Source organism: Bactrocera neohumeralis, unplaced genomic scaffold (assembly GCF_024586455.1).
Source record: "Bactrocera neohumeralis isolate Rockhampton unplaced genomic scaffold, APGP_CSIRO_Bneo_wtdbg2-racon-allhic-juicebox.fasta_v2 cluster09, whole genome shotgun sequence".
NCBI lineage: Eukaryota > Metazoa > Arthropoda > Insecta > Diptera > Tephritidae > Bactrocera > Bactrocera neohumeralis.
Genome location: NW_026089622.1, coordinates 19,010,524 through 19,031,115, shown reverse-complemented (window position 1 = coordinate 19,031,115; position 20,592 = coordinate 19,010,524). Strand labels below are relative to the sequence as shown.

The 20,592-nt window shown below is 35.9% G+C and overlaps 1 protein-coding gene across 2 annotated transcripts in view; it reads left to right on the top strand.

The window, feature by feature from the left end:
- The first annotated feature begins 6,886 nt into the window (after positions 1 to 6,886).
- LOC126764046 (YTH domain-containing family protein) overlaps positions 6,887 to 20,592 on the top strand; it is a 70,738-nt gene continuing 57,032 nt past the window's right edge. The window contains exons 1-5 of one of the 2 annotated variants that reach the window (XM_050481785.1): positions 6,887 to 7,105; positions 7,163 to 7,214; positions 7,297 to 7,318; positions 7,447 to 7,539; positions 7,598 to 7,702. In XM_050481785.1, the coding sequence (XP_050337742.1) occupies positions 7,191 to 7,214; positions 7,297 to 7,318; positions 7,447 to 7,539; positions 7,598 to 7,702 (244 nt within the window). In that variant the 5' untranslated portion in view covers positions 6,887 to 7,105; positions 7,163 to 7,190. Of the gene's footprint in view, positions 7,106 to 7,162; positions 7,215 to 7,296; positions 7,319 to 7,446; positions 7,540 to 7,597; positions 7,703 to 20,592 lie in introns of those variants that run through there. The other variant, XM_050481787.1, reaches the window with a different exon arrangement.

Here is a 20,592-nt window from a genome sequence, read left to right as displayed (position 1 = left end):
CGCCGGCACTGGGCTATTTACACCCTGCACCGTAACTTTAATACTTTTACTACTCGCAGACATGTTTTTATTTGTTCCGGGATCCTACCCGTACCATTTTATACCTACTGGAAGGTGATTTGCTCAGCCGCTCCTAACCTGGAGACAGACGCTGCCCAGTAAGCCGCTCACTCTGAGTCAGACGCTTCTGGGATTTTTGTTGGTTTGACACCTGTTTATGGGCGGTGTCGATTCGCCCCATCACAGAGACTTCGTCGGGCAGATGTAGCTTTTTAGGCTACACCCTCCATCTCTGCTGCTTTGGTCGGGGACTGCTTATTGAATATTCGCAGCTAACCTTCATATCTGGAGGCCGTTCAACTATCCGCCACCTGCTGACCCCCACAGTAGCCCAAGCTAGCCCTATGATGTATGTATCCTATGTGAGTGTGCCTGAGTGTGTGCCGGTGCTTGTGCTTTGCTTATGATTGTGCCTCTCCTTGGTTTTCTTGCTTCTCCCGTTCTCCAATCCTTGTGCTGCTGGTTGATGAGGTGATTCCCTGGTGACTTTGTAGTTTCTTTTTCCTTTTTTTTTTTTTGTTTGTGCGTTATTGACCCAAAACTTCACTTATGCACTTATTTTCACAGCACGATTATTATTTGTTTTTCTTTTCACCTTACGTACTTGTCTTCTTTTTTTCTTTTATTTTTTCCTGTACGTTTGTTCACTTTTTATGTGTTGTGCAATCATCCATATATATATATGTACGTACTTTTTTTTTTTTTACACCACTTTAACGTTTTATATTGTATGTATGTATATACTTATATTTGGCTGCCAAATTTGGTCACCAGCTCTTTTTCTCACAAACCTTTTACATACACATGTTCATATGTATTGTATGTGTATGACACTGCACCTTTGGCACTGTGATCTTTTTTTTTTGTTTCTTTTTTTTTTTTCTAACGGGCTTTTCACTTCACTTCACTGCTTTTACTGCGTCAAACTGCCACCACCGTTGTTCTTCCACAATTGTTTTTTTTTTTCACGGATTTTCCACTTTCCTTTTTTTTTTTTAACTGTTTTAATAAGCGGGTTTTTTTTTCCCACTTTATGTTTCAACCGTTTTAAACTTCGGTTTTTTCACCAACACTTTTTTTTTTTGGTTGTTTTATTATATGCGTTACCGCGACACCGTGACCGATTTTTATTATAATTGTTACTTTTTTATTTATTTTATATTTTTTATCTTTGGTTTTTTTTTTTTACCACTACTGCCGTCCGGTACGGCTTCGAAGGACCATATATAAATTTGTGTAAAATACGCACTACCGGCACTCACCTTTACGAATTCGCAGGAGCCTTTCAAACAAAAAGGGTTGGCACGTGTATGCGCACGGATAGAGAACAAAAGAGGCTCGGCGCCGTCCGCCAGTCCCTTTTGTTAATTGTGTGCTGGTGTCCTCGTGTGTGGTGTGAAAGTGTGGTGTAGATGATGATGTGGTGGGCATCATGCCGATGGTGTTGCGAATGAGGTATGTAGTGTGGGGTGAAAAGAAAATGATGCGCATGATGCCAATGTGTTGAGTATGGTGTGTGTAGTGTGGGGTGAAGATGTGTTGTGTATGTGTGGGTTGTAGCTATCTTATATTAAGAAGGGGGCGCAGAAGCTCATTTAACCACAATTAATTCAAATATTATGCCAGAAAATAGCAAAAAAGAAAAAAAAACAACAAACACATTCGGGAGCTGTAGCACATGAAAATTTTCATTTGCTCTGCTGTGCTACCGCTCCCAATTTTTTGCTACCGCTACGCCAGAGTATAGGGCAGAATTTAATTTTTTGCTCTCGCACCAGCTATAGTTTTTTACCTAACAAAACTCGGAGCAGAGTAGAGCACATACTTTACATTGTCATGCTAAGACTATGCTGCGGCTCCCGGCAAAGTGAGAGCGGTAGCGATAGCATAGCAATAATTTTAGAAAATTTGCTGCTACGGAGTAGTAAATGAGAACCCTGCTTCTAATAACAATTTTTCTTTTTTTATTGCATATTCTAGAAGAGTACCAGTCTGATTTTTAAATTGCATTGCATATCTTATTGAAAACCATCCCTTATTTGCAAATGTATCACAAAAATTATTTCTCCAATCGACCCAACGTGCGTTAACAGTTAATTTCAAGAGAGTGCAACTATACCAATCTGTAGCACCTTTCTCCATAAATGATTTTAAGAGTTCAATTCGTTTATCATCTTTAGTTACATCAAATCTTTCGCATTCTGTTACAAAACTAGTCATCCACTGACCTGCATTTGAATTCTTTCCATTGAATTTCTCAATCGTAAATTCTTTAGCTATTTTGCCGACATGTTTTTCTTCAGTTTTTTCTTGTCTTTTTTGAAGCAACTTTTCTAATACTTGTATCAATGATTGATTTGAACCATTTACAATATCATTACTTTCAGTCTCTTCTTTTTCTTCTAAATATACATCATCTAGATACACATTCTGCAATTCCTTAGTTAAATCAATTCAAACTTTCCTATATTGCCCTTTTTTACTTATCGATTTCTTTACCTTAGTAAATGCCGACGTTTTTCTCAATTCCTCGTGAAATGCTGAATCGAGGTAGTTGGGAGGAAATTCGAAAGTTCGGCCATCTGGAGTGGCAATGCTGGTTACGCATAGTACTAATGTCTTTGGTTCATCTGTAGTAGATAGCACCGTGAATGTGAACTGCAGCTTGTCCATTGTGAATTACAACGAGAATGTTGTTTTATAATATGTAGGGATAACTACAAGAATTGTTTGTTGTTTTATAATATGTAGTGATAACTACAAGAATTGTTTTTCTGTAAATAACAAAATTTTTATTATTTTATACAAACTTATTTATACTTAGACTAAAATAACAATATAGAACTTATCCTACCTGTAAATAACAAAAAAACAACATTCAATGTTAATTATTCACTATTGTTTTTTTGTCCTTTTTTTTAACAAATTAATTTTCTTATTCGAGTTACAACGATGTGTCCTCTAAGACTCGCAACGTTACACTGAATTCGCATATGTGGCTCGTGGCTCACATCGGCCAGCGCGCAATGCTGCGTAAGCATTCCGATCCGGACACCGACTTATGTGCTAATAATTTCTTACATTTATATATATGCTACATATGGACGCGTGGCGATCGGCCTGTATCGCCACGGCGACAATCATGTTTACCCGCGCCTATAGATGCAGATACTTTGGCATTGTTTATTCTCACGATTCAATGCTGTTAGTCAAAGATTGCAGAAAGTTGGTAGTAGCATTGCTGACGTGATCGACGATTATTGTGGTTTGATCAAAGTTGTTGCTGATACGAGAAATGAATTCGAAATCTATGAAAAAGCTGCTTTAAATATTTCAGAGATAAAAGAATATAAAACGACAGTTTCTAGAAAAGGAAAGAGATCACTTTAGAGTCAACACTTTTAATGTCATTCTTGACAATCTAGATTCTGAATTCCAAGAAAGATGTGTTGCACATGAAAAGTTCTCAGTTATTATTCAATTTGGCAATTTGGATAATAGAGAGATTCGTAACCGACCTAAACGTTTACAAAATGTTTATTCTTCAGATATTGAGTCCTCATTGGAGGACGAATTTGTGCACTTCCATGCTTTTTGCACTGAAGAAAAAGATGGAACAAAATTCACCTTCCGATATTCTGAAACTTTTGCGTGTAAACGACCTTTATACAGAGTTTCCGAACGTAGAAATTGAATATCGAATATTTATTACTTTAGCTGTAACAAACTGTAGCGCAGAACGATCGTTTTCTTGTTTGAAAAGAGTTAAAAACTACTTACGTTCTACAATCAGTGCAAATAGACTTAATAGCTTAGCTATTCTATGCATCGAATCAGATGTACTTCAACGTTTAGATTGTGAAGATTTAATCGACCAATTTGCAATTCAAAAAGTCAGGCGTGCTTGCCTGTGAAAAAAATTGTTGTAATACAATTATTAGTCAAGCTCAGTGCAAAATTTGTGGTTTTAAGAACAAGAACCCATATTTTTTATATTATACTGAAGTATTATATATGTATATAATAAATTATTTGCAATACGTTAAATATTTTAATTTTTTAAAAACATAATATCAAATCTAAATAATTTTGAGTGAAATCTCAGTGATGGGGCGGCATTTTTTCCAGTGCCCAAGGGCGCCAAAAATTCAGATCCGGCCCTGTTAAAACTTATAAATTTAAGAAAGGAATAAAAAATTTATTAAATACTGCACAAGAGAATCTTTCACTTGTGATACATTTATGGTCATAACGGACAAGTTGCAGCTATGATAGTCATTACGGACAAATTTCAGCAATGACTCTAAAAACGGCAAGAGCAATATAGATATATGTATGTATATATCATATTTTATGCTTAATTTTTACTTGGTTATATCCTTCAAGGGTAAAGCCTATAAGCGTTAACGGCAATTATCTACTCGAGGTGCATTCTGAATGGAGTTAATTTAAGGGCTACCCCGCGAAACCTTTTTCATTTCGAAATGTTTTCAATATTAATAAACAGTAGCTATATATTATAGCACACTTATTTCATATTTCTTTCACTCTTGTTCATTACCTCGACTTTTAATTAGCCGAAGAATTAAAGTGTGGATGAAAATACAATAAAGTTTGATAGATAAATGTAAAGAAAATACTTGCGACTTATGGTCTATTGTACCCTCCCCTACATATATCACATATGATCATAAAGGCCCAGCACTTTGAACAATTCAAGGGGCTTACCGGGCGCGACTGAGGTGATGTGATCCCTGTCCACGAAGATGAAACCTAGAGCCGTGAGCTTGCTTCTACAAATTGCTGGGCAATCTATAATCATATGTTCAGGAGTTTCCTGTTTCACGTCGCAAAACCGGCAGTTTGCGCAAGAGACTTTTTCTTTGTTGGACAAGTGCTTCCTGAGTTTGCAGTGCGCCGTATACAGCGTGACAAGGAGACGTGATTTGTCTCGAGGGAGGTTGATCATATATCTAAACCTTTCAAAGTTGTACCATCGCAGAAATAACTTAGCGTGGCGCATTCCTGCGGGCGCATATCGCAACCTCGCCATTTACAGTGAATTTTAGAGTTCAGACGTGAATTGGTAAAGAGCAGTTTTAGTGAATCTGCCTGCTCTGTACACGTGCTGACTGTCGTGTAGGGATGGAATTTTTAGCTCCTTTGATCTTATATACAATAGTTTTCTATAATCTTTTCCATCTTTTATGGCGCCAGCAGGAGTGCCATTGCTCTGTCCTTTTTTAATGGATAATGCTGTATCCGTCTTGCCTCTAGACAAAGCCTTGTGCAGTCTGGCTGCCTCTCGGGCCGAGTAGACGTTGTCACAGAATTTCATAAAACTGTTTGACCTTCACCTTCAGTGCAAATCGTAGGATCCTGTGATCTGATATTGAGGGTTCTTGGGACACCCGTAGAGTTATGAAGGTGGGTTCGCAGGCCACATCCTCGATGCTTACATTGCTGCTTATTATAAATTCAAGAAGAGACTCACCCCTCGCGTCGATAGAGGTTGGCGCTGTGGCCGTCTCCTCTTTAATGTAGACCGATATAAGAACGAAGTCAGAACCTTCCTATCTTACCATTACACAAAAACAAGGTCAATTGCAAGAAAGATACAAACTTGATATCTATGGTTCCTGGATCAACAGGGTAGTCAGGTTATTCGATTCGAACTTCCCCGAGATGACAGCCAAGGCTACCGTCGCGTGATGTCGGTTTTCCTGGGCAACTTTTATGCGGGTGCTGGATATCATAGGGTTGGTTCTATGAGCGACAGGTCTTCGTCTCCACTGTCGTCACCTGCTCCTTTAGCCTACCCATGAGATGCTGTGTGGTAAGTAGCACGCTTTTCCGCTCGCTGAGAGATTTGTTCCGATCTACCTCAACGACAGCGACAGTAACAACTCTGTTGATGCCGGAATGAGTCGGTTCTTTTACGCCGAAGCAGCTGCGGAGCTTGCCGTCTTCGCGTCCTTACAGTCTACAAAGGGCTGACCTGACCTAAAATAGACACTATCGAATGAGACAGTGTATCCATACCTTATGAAAATATCATCCATGATATTATCGTAGTGCTAAAGTTTGGTAAATGTTTTGTTAAAAATTTATATTTTTGGCCAAAAAATAGCAACACGGGAGCCCTGTTTGAATCAGTTTGTAAAATCAGCTGACATTACACTGACGTTTTACTTAACTCTGAGGCCGTTAATGCACCCGAGTAAAGAAAGTGTATTCCATTCGAGTAGACTATTTAATTCGTTGTGAAAAGTGTGTAGAATATTACCTGTTAGAAATGAAACATAAACGTAGTAATAGTGAATACCCATGTGTTAAATAGAGGTCCAAACTCACGCACATTTGTTACGTCAGTTTTTACACAATGCCCTTAAGAAAATGTTAGAAACTTTGTTTTGCGCGCTGAAACAATTTTTTAAGCTCTGGCTGTCAAGTTTTCGGTCAAATAACTGTCATTATTCTAATAATGATTTTTTTTTGTCAATGTATAATATAAAGAATTATATATTTTTATTAACACATAAACTAATTTTTTTTAAAAAACTCGAAGAAAAAGAAATGTAATTTTTATGAAAAATATGTGTCGAGTGATGTTTAACGCTTGTACATATATGTAACATGATACTAGAATATAGAAATATTGTTTCTACCGATTGGCACATATGTTGAAAAATAAAAGCAAAATTTTTAATTTTAGTGTGTGTAAATGTAGTATTAGTTTGAGGGAACTTGGGAAGATTGCTGTAGGCCATTGACTCAATCATTTAACAGATCTATTAGAGATGCGATAAATTATGAAGTCCAAATATGTTATTTGGGAATGAAACATATCTGAAGTTTATGCGTCGAATCGTGTGTCCTTTGTTGGTGTATGTGTCGCTTTTCGTTCGCTTATCGGTTTTTGCAATTGTCGCTTAAAATAAAAATATACAACTTTAGATATCAAGTGTTTGACTGCCAACTTAAATAAGTTATTCTATAAGTTAATTTGTGTGTTGCCGTGTTCATATATATTCCTTTTTAAGAGGTAAACAAAAGTATTATTTCGATATCCGGTCGATAAATCGTTCTTTTTTCACCCCAGAAAAGTACAATACAAAAGTTTACGGCAAATGTCTACAAGCGTTTCGGAACAGGTATACCTCGAATTAAATTCTGTTCAAAAATTATTACTAATATTAAAATATATAATTTATGGCTTACATTTTTATATTCTAGATGAAAGCACCTGGAAATACAGGTAAAGCACCCAAATTCGCAAAAACTTAGTCTCACTTTACATCTTGTGAACTAGCTTGTTATTTAAAAAAACTAAAATATTTTTTTGTACATGTATATATATATAATTTTTTGATTTTTGTCAAAAAGCAAAAAATGTAGAGGAGCGAAATATTCCTTGGAGTCAGCAAGTTGATGAAGCTTCGTATGAAAATTTATCAGCTACTGGTGACGAAAATGCATGTATGTTATTTTAAATACTATCTATATATGTAAATAACTAATCTTGTACTCTTACAAGATTCTCACCAGAGTTCAATGCAGTTTCAATATCCCCCTTTCAATATAAAGGAGAGCCCACATGTTTCCTGGAATAACCAAAAGCCTAGAAAACAAAACAGTTTTGGTAAGTTATTTTTAAATAAATGTCATTTTTAATATCCTTTTTTGTATATTATTTTTAAACACCATATCTATTTTAGCTGGAATTTAGAATAACTTCCTACGGGGATAGGTAGTTATGAGCTGAAAATGAGGTTCTCCAGATAATATATTATATACACTGTTGGTAGAATTAATAGAGACCCATTGAGTAAATCACAAGTCGCTGAGCAAAAGTTTTATTTCAAAAATGGCTTGTACCATTTTTAAATGAAAACATTAATGATTAATAAATAAATAACAATCTTGGATGCATAATTTCAAAATGAACAAGATATATAAAGTTTAGCTCGAAAAACTAAACAAGGACGACACGTAACTAAACTTGTTTGAATAAAATGTTGGTATGTTACGCCAAGAAAATCAAAATTCTCACCGACTTGTGACTACTGATTAAAATCTATGTTTACTGAAACACGTTTTTGTGAATTAAAATAAATTGATACGATCGTTTTTATTCATTTTGCCACCTGTGTACATAGCCGTAGGACACTTATTGTTTTTAAGATATTCATATTTAAAGGTCATAATTTAAGTGCAGGCAAATATAATAGTATTCCCCCAGGGTATTAGAGGGGGATCTGCCGATTTTAAATACATATATTCTACAACAAAAGGATAACTTTTAGTTTTTAAAATATTTGTATATAAAATCATAAAATTTAACATATGATCAGGCTATATTAAGTTTTTATACATTAAATATTTGCTGTAGAAATTGGCAGATCAAAATTAAGATGACGATTTTGTGTACAATTTATGATTTGCATCTGTAAAGGATACGGCAATTAACGTTTTTTCGATGATTTATAATGAGTGTTATTTTTCTATAATGTTTTTTCATATATTGACACCACTAATTTCACAAAATACCTGAAGGGTTGAAAAACTTTTCATCCTGTGTACCGTGTTAAAGTTTTGCAATAGCTATGTTACTATAATTAACGTACAAATATCTGTAATTACGGCACGATTACGATTCTTTCGGCGCCGCGATTTGATGGTACGGATGGATAGAGGAGGTCCTCAGGATTAAAAAATGTATACACATATACCGTCCTCAGACTCATAGTTTTCGAGATATTTCACTTTAAAGTTCCACAATTTTATATGCAATTCACTCTTATTTTGTTTTGTTTACCAGTGTTGCCACATATTGTGGCTTAAAAAAACTATTAAACAATTTTCTGTTTAACATATATAGAGAAAATGGTACAAATGGTTTTTGTATCTTATGTTATTTGAAAACTAAAGATAAAAAATAATATTCCTTTGTGTCGAACTACTTTCTGCACTGGCGGCCTTCGGCCGCGCTTCAAAAAAAATTAACCCTGGTCGGTCCAACACCGGGGTGTTCATAGTTCTCTTGTGTTGAATTACTTTCTGCACTGGCGGCCTTCGGCCGCGCTTCGAAAAAAATAACCCTCATCGATCGAACACCTACATTAATTAAAAGGAGAGAAATACTGAAAAACTTTGCATTCTATAATAAGTTTTTTCTATTTAATATGGTATATAATCCATATAAATATATGAAACAATATTTCATTTTGAATCATTTATATCTCTAAATATGAAACAGATTTTTGATTATATTTTCAGGATACAAAGTATGGCAACACTGCTATTTGTCATAAATGTAAACACACAAATCTCTTGAAACTTTGAATGTGCAAAATAGTTTTTAAAGTATATTTATTTTCTTAAAAAATATACAATTAGTGTAAATTTTTGTTATATACGAATGTGTACAGTGTAATTAAATATATATCAATTAAAAAATGTATGAAAAGTGGGTTAAACATAGTGAAATAAGGAACATTGTTTTTACGAATTTTTGAACTTTAAAGTGAAATATCTCGAAAACTATAAGTCTGAGGACGGTATATGTGTGTACATTTTTTAATCCTGAGGATCTCCTCTATCCATCCGTACTATCAAATCGCGGCGCCGAAAGAATCGTAATATTGACGTAATTACTTTATGCACATTTCAATTTATCAATATTTTACTTTTATTATATGTTCTTAAAGAAAAAGGTATGTTTCTCAAATTATTGTATATTCATGGTATTGTATGTTTATTGAATTACCAACGGAACGTGCTCAATGCATATGCGAAAGTCATGTAGTTCTCAATACAGGTGTCGATGGGAGACATCAGTAGGCCCTAATTACTTCATGCATATGGTCGCTGTGAAAAATTTATTGGAAAAGAGCGTTAGGCTCGTAGCAGAAGGAAGCGAGCAAGTTTTTGAGAAGTCCGACACTTGTAGGATTGTCCACTTATGAGGTTTTTGCCTTAGGCTACGAAATGTCCCCGCATTTATGACGTTAAATACTGTGGTGTGGCTGTTGACGGTCTGTTAAGTGAAGGTGGTGAATAAAGATAAGGAGTAAAAGGAACTCTAGTGCCTTCATTACTGGGGAAAAGAGAGTTATTCGATGATAAGACTATCGAAATACGTCTCTGTCCTTTTCCTTGTTGTTGTTGTTGTTGTTGTAACGGTTGTCTTATCCCGACTTAGGTGGTAAGATTCAGGTTGACTGTCATTAAAGTCATTAACGGTAGGCCCAGGAAACGTTAAGTGTACACTACACCAGCATGCTGGTGCAATCACCAGATGGTTTGATCGTGTATGTAATTGTGGTGTGATTGCACCATCTGCTAAAGCAAAACCAAAACGATTTGTATATCCTCCTGACCCGTGCAGACATTAAGTCTAACCCGAGCCCAGAGGAATTTTTCTGCTGCATTTGCGCCAGAAGGCTCCATCAAAACTCGACCTTAGGTTTAACACATGCAATAGATGGAGCTATCTTAAAGCTTGCTCGGGCTTTAAGACACAAATGGAGCGGACCACAAGTTATGTGTCCCCATGCTGCCAACGCAAAGGTCTTATACTATTCTGCCGCTACAACAACAACAACAACAATATTAGCGACATTTTCTATAGACTATACCTTAACGCTGCAGTCGATGACGTTAAAGTTACGACTGTTAATAGGCCTAAGACAGTAACACTAGACAGCTTTACTCCTTCTGCCCGAGGAGGCCGGAGGTCATTTAGCGTTACCTAGGATGCACTGTGCGAATTCGAAGCTGCTCTACATTCAAATTCAACCCTATTGTCATGTCCTTTTGGATTGGACAAGACCTTGACAGTAAAGCAGTTTACTCACACAGGTAGAGTGGTTACAGGTGTTCAGGTGTTGTATCCATTTCTTCTCTTGTGATGGTTTACCAATTGCTGGATCTCAAAATTGACATCTCTTATGCGTAGATTTCAGGGTCGGCAAGTCGTAAGGTTTCGAGCTCGCTGTTAAAACAGCTGCTTCGGTTTGGAAATTGGGGCAATGGTCCGCGAGGTGAGCCTTTGCAGTTGCGATCACTTTGCGAAATTGACTTTGGCAACTTCAACGTGCGTTTTAAAGTAAACAGGACTTTTTGAATCTAGCGCTCCCCGGTGGCGCCATCTATATGTCGACTCGTGCGTTAGAATCTGCTATCTTTATCGATTGTCCAGTGAGAATTTCATGACATTTCATCGATTGGTAGTAAAGGTATTGTGTTTTAAGTGTCAGTATGTTTGTGTTATCGGTGCGAAAATGTGCTTCGAACAAAGAGCCAACATTAAATTTTGTTTTCAAATTGGTAAAACTTTTACCGAAACGTTGATGAAACAAGTTTATGGCGATGATTGTCTATCCCGTAGCAGAGTGCACGTTTTCAAAGTGCATATATGTATGTATGCTTTAGTAATGAAAATTGGTACACGTGTTCCGTGGTCGAATCGGGAGGAGGAGTTGCAGGGCATCGCAGTAGTAAGAGGAGACACCTGTGGTTTGAAATAAATGGAATGGCTCCACCCTCTAAGAAATTTAATCTACGTCTCTTCTAAGCTATTATAACCAAATTCGCTCAGGATCAACTCCTTCCCTCCCTCCCTTAACGACCTAATAAAATGAATGAAATCGGGATCATAGAAGAAAGCCGCTGTGAAAATTGTACCATGTCAAGTGGTCTTACACCCGAATTTAGATCTTCTTCACTTGTTATTCATGATATCTTATTATTAATGTTTTTAAGACTTTTTGATTTTAAACTTAGAAAATAAATTTTTATTTTTATTATTTTAACTTTAAACTTTAATTATTATTATTTTTGTCACTACATTATATAAAAATGTTTTCTTTCAATTTAATTTTTCAAATTTGTTCAATTCACAACCTGTCGTTGTTTTTTTATAATTTTACGATTTTACGATGCTTTACGACAGGTTGTGAATTGCTCAATTGTTCTATTTGAGGCGAGTCTGATCACTCTGTATAATGCTTAACTTGTAATGAGTAGTGGTCCCATCTTAAAAGTGCTGGATAGAATCTAAGATTCTCGTAATGATGGTAAGGGATTGTGCCGGCCTTGCTTAACTTAACATTAAGATCTCCCGAAATCGATATATTTTAGGTTTACAACTCAATAGTTTCAAAAAAATTTAAAACCCTCACCGAAAATCGATAGTTTAACTTAGGCAATCTACGAGTATAATGAAATATTGAAAGTAGTGTCTCATATTTCAAATTAGCTATATGTGCAATGTGTTTTTTTAAGTTATTTCTCAACACTTTGTTTTCAAAACCCTTTTAATAGCTTCCCTTGTAAGTATCTTTTCACTCGAAAAATTACCCTATAACCATGCCTCTAAAAACAATGTAAATATACGGTCCAAGATTGGTTGTGATTTTTTGATAGCGAAAGATATGTACACATGTACCGTTGTTAACAAAAAAGGTGTACAACATTTACACAGCGAATCTTATATTGTTATTATTCACTAATTACATACGTATTAATATTACTCTAGACCATTTTGTTTAAATAAATACCCAATTCATCGAAGCGCAGACATTAACATTCGCTTTATTAAAATAAAACGCGTATTTAACGAGTAGGGTTATTTTATTTTAATTTCTTTTACCACTTCACACAATAGTTAGTTAGTATACATACATATGTATATGAAACAATTTTCGCTCATGATCGCTGAAGGTTCGAAAAAGCTATCGAAAAACGTTGGAACTGTGTTTATTTGTTTTTTTTTTGGAAAGAAGTATAGAACGCAGTGGCATTAAGGGGCTATACCAGTGTGAAACTTTCAAAAACAAATTTTTTATTTGCTTTTTCGATAGCTTATATTTCTATAAATATCTTGTGAAATCGGGAAGGTCGTATCTTGAATAGTTTTTGGATGGCAGCGTTATAAAAAGCGACCGCTCGGGGGTGCAAACATATACATATCGGGTGATTTTTTAAGAGCTTGATAACTTTTTAAAAAAAAAAAATGCATAAAATTTGCAAAATCTCATCGGTTCTTTATTTGAAACGTTAGATTGGTTCATGACATTTACTTTTTGAAGATAATTTCATTTAAATGTTGACCGCGGCTGCGTCTTAGGTGGTCCATTCGGAAAGTCCAATTTTGGGCAACTTTTTCGAGCATTTCGGCCGGAATATTTTATCGACAAATTTTGTTCAGCGATGAGGCTCATTTCTGGTTGAAAGGCTACGTAAATAAGCAAAATTGCCGCATTTGGGGTGAAGAGCAACCAGAAGCCGTTCAAGAACTGCCCATGCATCCCGAAAAATGCACTGTTTGGTGTGGTTTGTACGCTGGTGGAATCATTGGACCGTATTTTTTCAAAGATGCTGTTGGACGCAACGTTACGGTGAATGGCGATCGCTATCGTTCGATGCTAACAAACTTTTTGTTGCCAAAAATGGAAGAACTGAACTTGGTTGACATGTGGTTTCAACAAGATGGCGCTACATGCCACACAGCTCGCGATTCTATGGCCATTTTGAGGGAAAACTTCGGAGAACAATTCATCTCAAGAAATGGACCCGTAAGTTGGCCACCAAGATCATGCGATTTAACGCCTTTAGACTATTTTTTGTGGGGCTACGTCAAGTCTAAAGTCTACAGAAATAAGCCAGCAACTATTCCAGCTTTGGAAGACAACATTTCCGAAGAAATTCGGGCTATTCCGGCCGAAATGCTCGAAAAAGTTGCCCAAAATTGGACTTTCCGAATGGACCACCTAAGACGCAGCCGCGGTCAACATTTAAATGAAATTATCTTCAAAAAGTAAATGTCATGAACCAATCTAACGTTTCAAATAAAGAACCGATGAGATTTTGCAAATTTTATGCGTTTTTTTTTTTAAAAAAAGTTATCAAGCTCTTAAAAAATCACCCGATATAAGTATGTATATGAAACTTTAAACGCGTTTTTCTCGAAACGACATTTTTCAAAATTGCTGGCGTCATAACTCAACGAGAAATTGACCGATCGACTTCAAATTAAAACTAAGCATTTTTTAATACATTTACTATACAATGACCTACGATCTTTTTGATTGGTTGAAAATTGTCAATTTGGCATTAAAAAAACGACAATCTTTTACCTAAAAAACTATTTTTTTCAAAATTACGCCATTTTGTTAATTTTTGATCGTAGGTCATTGTATAGAAAATATCTTTAAGTTTAATAAACTTTTAAATTTTTTTGTTTCAGCTACGCCTTCGGCCGGAATCATGCCAGCAGTTGGGGCACTTTTTTGGCACCTCCGAAGACAGCCAATAACTCCGTTATTTTTCAACATTTTTGTAAAAAAAAATCCTAAAATATAGCGGAAAATATATCTTATTACGTTCAAAGAAGTTCGAAATATTCAATCGCATACTTTCTCTTAAAAAAAATTCCCAAAAATCGCCTAATTTTTCATGCGTCACACTGGTTTAGCCCCTTAAATTGGCTTGTTCACGAAACGAATGTATAAGCCTATTCGGTGTATCAGTTTTTTTGTTTTTTTACTTTTTTTAGGGTGTGGGGTGTTATAATGTGTGGTGTTATCCTGAGTGGTGTGTCTGTGTATGGTGGGAGTATGGTGAGTGGTATTATGGATCGCCAATTTTACCCGAGAGGGCGCAGAATACATCTTGACCGTAGGAATATTTGGTGATGGAGTTCTAATATTTACCTGTGTGTAGACAATAGTTTTTCGTTTAAAACGTATTTTATATGCGTGTTAATGTTCGTGTAGCAACTTTATTTTGCGTGTTTATTTTATTTTGTTGGATGTGAAATCGGAGGGATCTTGCGAGAGTATGGTATAGTGATTGGCCGTGAATTTGGAACGGCTTCGATTCGTATTAATAATGTTCACAATTTTTCATAATTTATTTGATGCTTTTTGCAGTTGATTCCCATAAACTACCCATTTGCCTTTTTGTAAGTCTATTTGCCACTACACTCAGTCCTTTTTTTACGCGATCTATTTTTACGCTATTTCACTTTAAAGCGGTTATTTTTGCAGCGCAAATTCCTTTTTTTACGCGAATTTTTCACTTTAACGCGATTGCTTTTTTTCGTTTTTTGCTTGTTTACATATTTTTAAGCGTAATAATTTTTGAATATGTCGGCGCACCCTAATAGTGTGTGGATATTGGTATGCGTGTGTGAGTGTATGGGTATACAGTTTCGGGTATTTCGTTAAAAGACTAAAGGCCTAACTATAATGAGGTCTTAAGCTTGCAGCAGAATTGGAAAATTATTTTGTAGCAAATGATACTGATGCCGAACGTGCACGAATTTTTCAAAAAGAATTGAGTCTCTGCATGTTAAGATATAAAGAACTACATCGGAATTTATTGGGTCCAAAAAGAAGCATTCAAACAAAATTAACTGAATTTATGGTGCAAAACTCAGTCGGAGATGCTAAGTCAATCAGAACATCAATCCATAGTTCTTACTATTGATTCTGGTACAAATTCTAGTGATATCAGTGCCGGCCATCAAAATAAGCGGCTAAGAATAATTTCCACTACGGATAATGACAGTGATTAAACAGCATTCAACGGTGTTTTCAATAAATCTACCTATTTTCTATTTTGTTCTCTTTTATATATGGTTTTTGTTTTGTATTTTTTATTTGTTATGAATGAATAAATCATAAGTCTGAAATTTGAAACTTATTGTATTGTTTTTGAATATTTTTTTGCGCGTATATTTTGTTATATGCGATATTTTTTATATTCGGAACCAATTCGTCAGTTAATATTGGAAAACTAACCATTTTTACGCGATTTTTTTTTGCGCGATTAGTGGCAGAACCAATAATCGCGTAAAAAAAGGACTGAGTGTATATCACATGGGGAGCATGGTGATCACAAAATATATTAATTTTAGAGTATTTTAAATAATTGTACTTATTTTTTCCATAACCCATAACTACATATTTATTGTTCACAATATTTTTGAAATATTTGATGCCTATTAAACAAAGCTAGTATTTGAGTTTACTACATTGTCATGTGTGTCATCAACGTAGTAAACAGAATACCATGATACCTTTACTATGGTATTGTTACTACATTTCTGTCACTGGTATTAGAAAATAAATGTTTATTCTTCTGGAACAATTATTTCTTGCATGGAGTGATATATATACGAGTACAACCAGGCTACAACCATTTCGCAATCGGAGCAGAGAGATAAATTATTTATTTTCATATTGAAATACATATGTATGCACTGTGGATACTAATTTGGCAATAACACATAGCTTAAGTCGTAGTAGACTTAATGTTTTTAGAGCAGCCACTTTTGGTTTTGCTACTAGTAATTAGCTTGTGTCCATGGTATCGCTGTATGTGCGCACATAGATTATGCGCAATATGCCTTTTCAGAGGCGTCGCAGAAGCCGTTTAGTTTGGTTTGGTATCCATCAGAGAGCTGCAACGAGTAGGTATGATAAAATCAGAACAAACAGTCGTGCCAAAAACGCAATCAAATCAATTCAGTTTAGCATAGACAACATTGTTAGTCAATTCGTGTAGCCGCCAGCGTCAACTGACCTGATGCAACACGAACAATCTGTTCTTCGGCAGTCACGATCGTGTAAACGTATGGCTGGCTTCGCTTCCAATCGTATCATGTCAGTTCATAGCGTTGCGTTGTTTGAATTGAAATGAAACTTATAGCGGGATTCTGTAACAAGTCTCTAGTCTCTATTTGAGACATTTTGAGGTAAAATCTCAATTTTAGACTAGTTACTATTAACTAAACAGTCTCTAGCGTTAGTCTCAAAATATTGACTCAAACTTGAGACCTGGTAATTAGTAGGTCACAAAACCAAAAAGAACTCATGTCTGCCATTTTGAATATACTGAATAGAGATCATCACAGATATCAATCGATTGTAGTTATTTTTTACTTTGTAAGCAACTCAAACACGAAAAGGTTAAAAATAAATCAATTTTACATAAATTTCGTAAATATTATGAAACAAAGTCAACATATATTTTTACTTTTATTGATAATTATGTTTTTTGACTATGTTATAGAAAATTTAATATTTGTTATCGACATATTTATTTTCATTCAAGTTTAAAAACATCTCTGAATAATGAAATGTAATAGATTTTGTGACTGCCACTTACAGAATAGCAAAATCGTCTCAAGTCTCAAAAATTGTCTCTAACTCAAAATCTCAAATTTAGAGACTTGAGACAGTATCACAGTACAGAATCGCACGGTTAGGGTAAACTATAAGTAAATCATCGAGTAAATCTATGAGTACAGCAAACAACAACAATTTTCTGCTGGACTGATTTGAATCATGTGTGGCAAAAAATGTATCAGCTTTGAAAATGTGCGCATGTTACAAATTTTCGAAGTGTAAACAATGGAAATGGCATCGAATACGTACATACATACATTTGTTGTATGTATATACTCGATGGAATTTCCTTTATACCAGGGTTCTCATTTACTACTCCGTAGCAGCAAAATTTCTAAAATTATTGCTATGCTATCGCTACCGCTCTCACTTTGTCAGGAGCCACAGCGTAGCTTTAGCATAACAATGTAAAAAATTTGCGCTACTCTGCTCCGAGTTTTGTTAGGTAAAAAACTATAGCTGGAGCGGGAGCAAAAAATTAAGTTCTGCGCTATGCTCTGGCGTAGCGGTAGCAAAAAATTGGGAGCGGTAGCACAGCAGAGCAAATGAAAATTTTCATGTGCTACAGCTCCCGAATGTGTTTGTTGTTTTTTTTTCTTTTTGCTATTTTCTGGCATAATATTTGAATTAATTGAATAATTCAAACAAACCAATGTTATGCAAATCATTTTGGCACTTGTTGCGTCAAGTGCCTTTATAAATCTAAAATCAAATATTTTAAGAAATATATTAATGTGGATTTTGATTTATTTCAATATAGCTTTTAAGTTTATTTTTAAATATAGCTTTTAATTTATTCAAAAGTGGCTTAAAGTTTATTTTTAACACGAAAATGTATTTTAATTAAAAGTTCAAAAGTAACAATGTAAACAAGTAATTTTAACGCTCGATCCGTCGCGCTCGCCGTCTCGTCTATTACTCGTCGTCCAATCAGTGAGATGATGCAACAGCTCGCTGAGTCAGCTCGCTCAGGATAGAGTTGCCATCCCACATCTCGGCCATTCTGCTAGGCATTCGACTCGAATGTGCCACTGACTATATCATTCTCCGGCCAAGGCTTCATATACTCTGCACATGTTGTCGTGCGTTTGGCTCCTTCGCCGTCACCGACTCGTAAAACATCGTACGTGTTGTTTGCTTTTGTTTTTACCACGCTATATGGACCCAAAAACTTTGGTTTAAGCTTTAACCCTCCACCGAACTGCGTACGTTTAATAGCCGCAAGATCGCCATCTTTGTAGCGGGTTGCTGGTTTGCGACGAAGGTTATAGGATTTTCGATTTTCGTCTTGTAATTTCAGTATTTGTTGTTTCGCTTCTTTTCGCATTATTTCACGGCCGTCGTTGTAACTCTTCACGATTTCGTTTTGAACTAGCTGATTTACATCATGGTCGTCTTTAGTACGCATTTTAGTACCTACTAATAATTCAAACGGTGTATGACCAGTGCTTCTTGTGTACGTCGAGTTAATTGATTTTTGTACGCTATCCACATATTTGTACCACTTCGTCGGATCTTTTATGCTAAGTTTGGCTAAAACATTGCTAATTGTCGCATTGAGCCTCTCTACTTGGTCATTGGCTCTGGGTAGACCTGTAGTTACTTTGCAGTGTACGATGTTTTCCGCCCCACAGTACGCTTTGAAATCTTCAGACATGAACGCCGAACCACGATCTGATACTATTTGAAATGGGTTGCCAAATACAGCACTCTGTATCTCTAACTTTGAAATTACCTCTTTAGCAGATGTCGTTTTGGTTGGGTAAAGCCAACAAAATTTGGTGAAAGCGTCGATTACCGCGAATATATGTTTATATTGCTTGCTTGTGGATTCTAATGGTCCTAGAAAATCGACGTGATACGTATGTAACGGTTGGTCTCCTTTGGTTAAAGGATGCAGTTCTCCTTCTTGTTTACCTTGTTTACGGTTGCCTACAACACACTGCACGCAATTCGTAATAGTATTTCGGATCTTCACTTCTAGTTCCGGTATAAAATATTCTTTGGTTATAAGTTCTTTCGTTTTCTTGACTCCGAAGTGCCCTCTTTCGTGCGCTTGCTTGATGATGGCTCTCTGCATTTCTTGAGGTACCACCAACAATTCAACGTCGTCGATCAACTTGTACAAAACGTCCCCCTTAATGAAATAGTCGTCGTATGCAGAGTTATGCTTTAGTACTTCCCTTATCGTTTGTAGTTCTTCGTCTTGGGATTGCGCGCGATGAATTTTTGTAAGTATGCTTTCACTGTTGATACTTAGCACAGCATATCTGCTCAAAGCATCGGCATGTCTCATTTGCGAGCCTGACCTGTGCTCCACTACGTAGTCGTATTCCTGCAGAAAGAGTACCCATCTAGCCACCCTTGTGCACAGATCCCTTTTTTCCAATGTCTTTGTAAAGGCTTTGCAGTCTGTCACCAATTTAAAGTGCAAACCGAGTAAATAGACTCTAAATTTTTTTAACGCCTCGATAGCTGCCAACACCTCTAGCTCATAGCTCGAATATTTCTTCTCTGCATCTGCTGTCTTCTTGCTCATGTAATACACAGGGTGCCACTGTTTGTCTTCTGGTGATTTTTGTAGGAGTACGGCACCGTAACCATCGGCGGACGCGTCTGTGTGCACCTCTGTTTCATAACGCTGATTAAAAATATTCAAAACTGGTTTCTGGCTCAAAAGCTGCTTCACCGTCTCAAATGATTTTATTTGCTCTTCTCTCATTTCGAATTTCCTATTTTGTTTTTTTAAATCACTAAGCGGTTTAGTTATCGTCGAAAAGTTTCTTATGAATTTTCTAAAGTAATTAGCTAACCCTAGAAAACTTTCTAATTGCTTCAGGTTTTGTGGAAGTTTGTATTTTAACAAGGATTCGGTTTTACTTTGGGAAGGCGTAATTTGCTGATTTTCAATTGTATGTCCAAGGAACTCTACTTTTCTTTTAAGAAACTGCCATTTTTTAAAGTTTATTTGCAGTCCATGGTCTCTACATACATTAAACACTTTTTCTAAATTGTTCAAAGCCTCACTTTCATCACTAGCTGGTATTATGATATCATCAATGTACGACAGTGCAATGCCGCTTCGCATTAAGTCACGGAAAATTGCGTTGATGTGTCGCTGAAAAACACTCGGCGAATTTGCAAGACCAAACGGCACCTTTAAGAATTGATACTGACCACTATGCGTAATAAACGACGTGTATTTTTGACTACTCTTTGCCACAGGGACATGAAAAAAACCGTTCTTCAGGTCAATTGTACTGAAGACTTTCGCGTCTTGTAGTCTATCCAATTGGTCTTCTATCAGTGGTAGTGGAAATCTGTCTCTGATGAT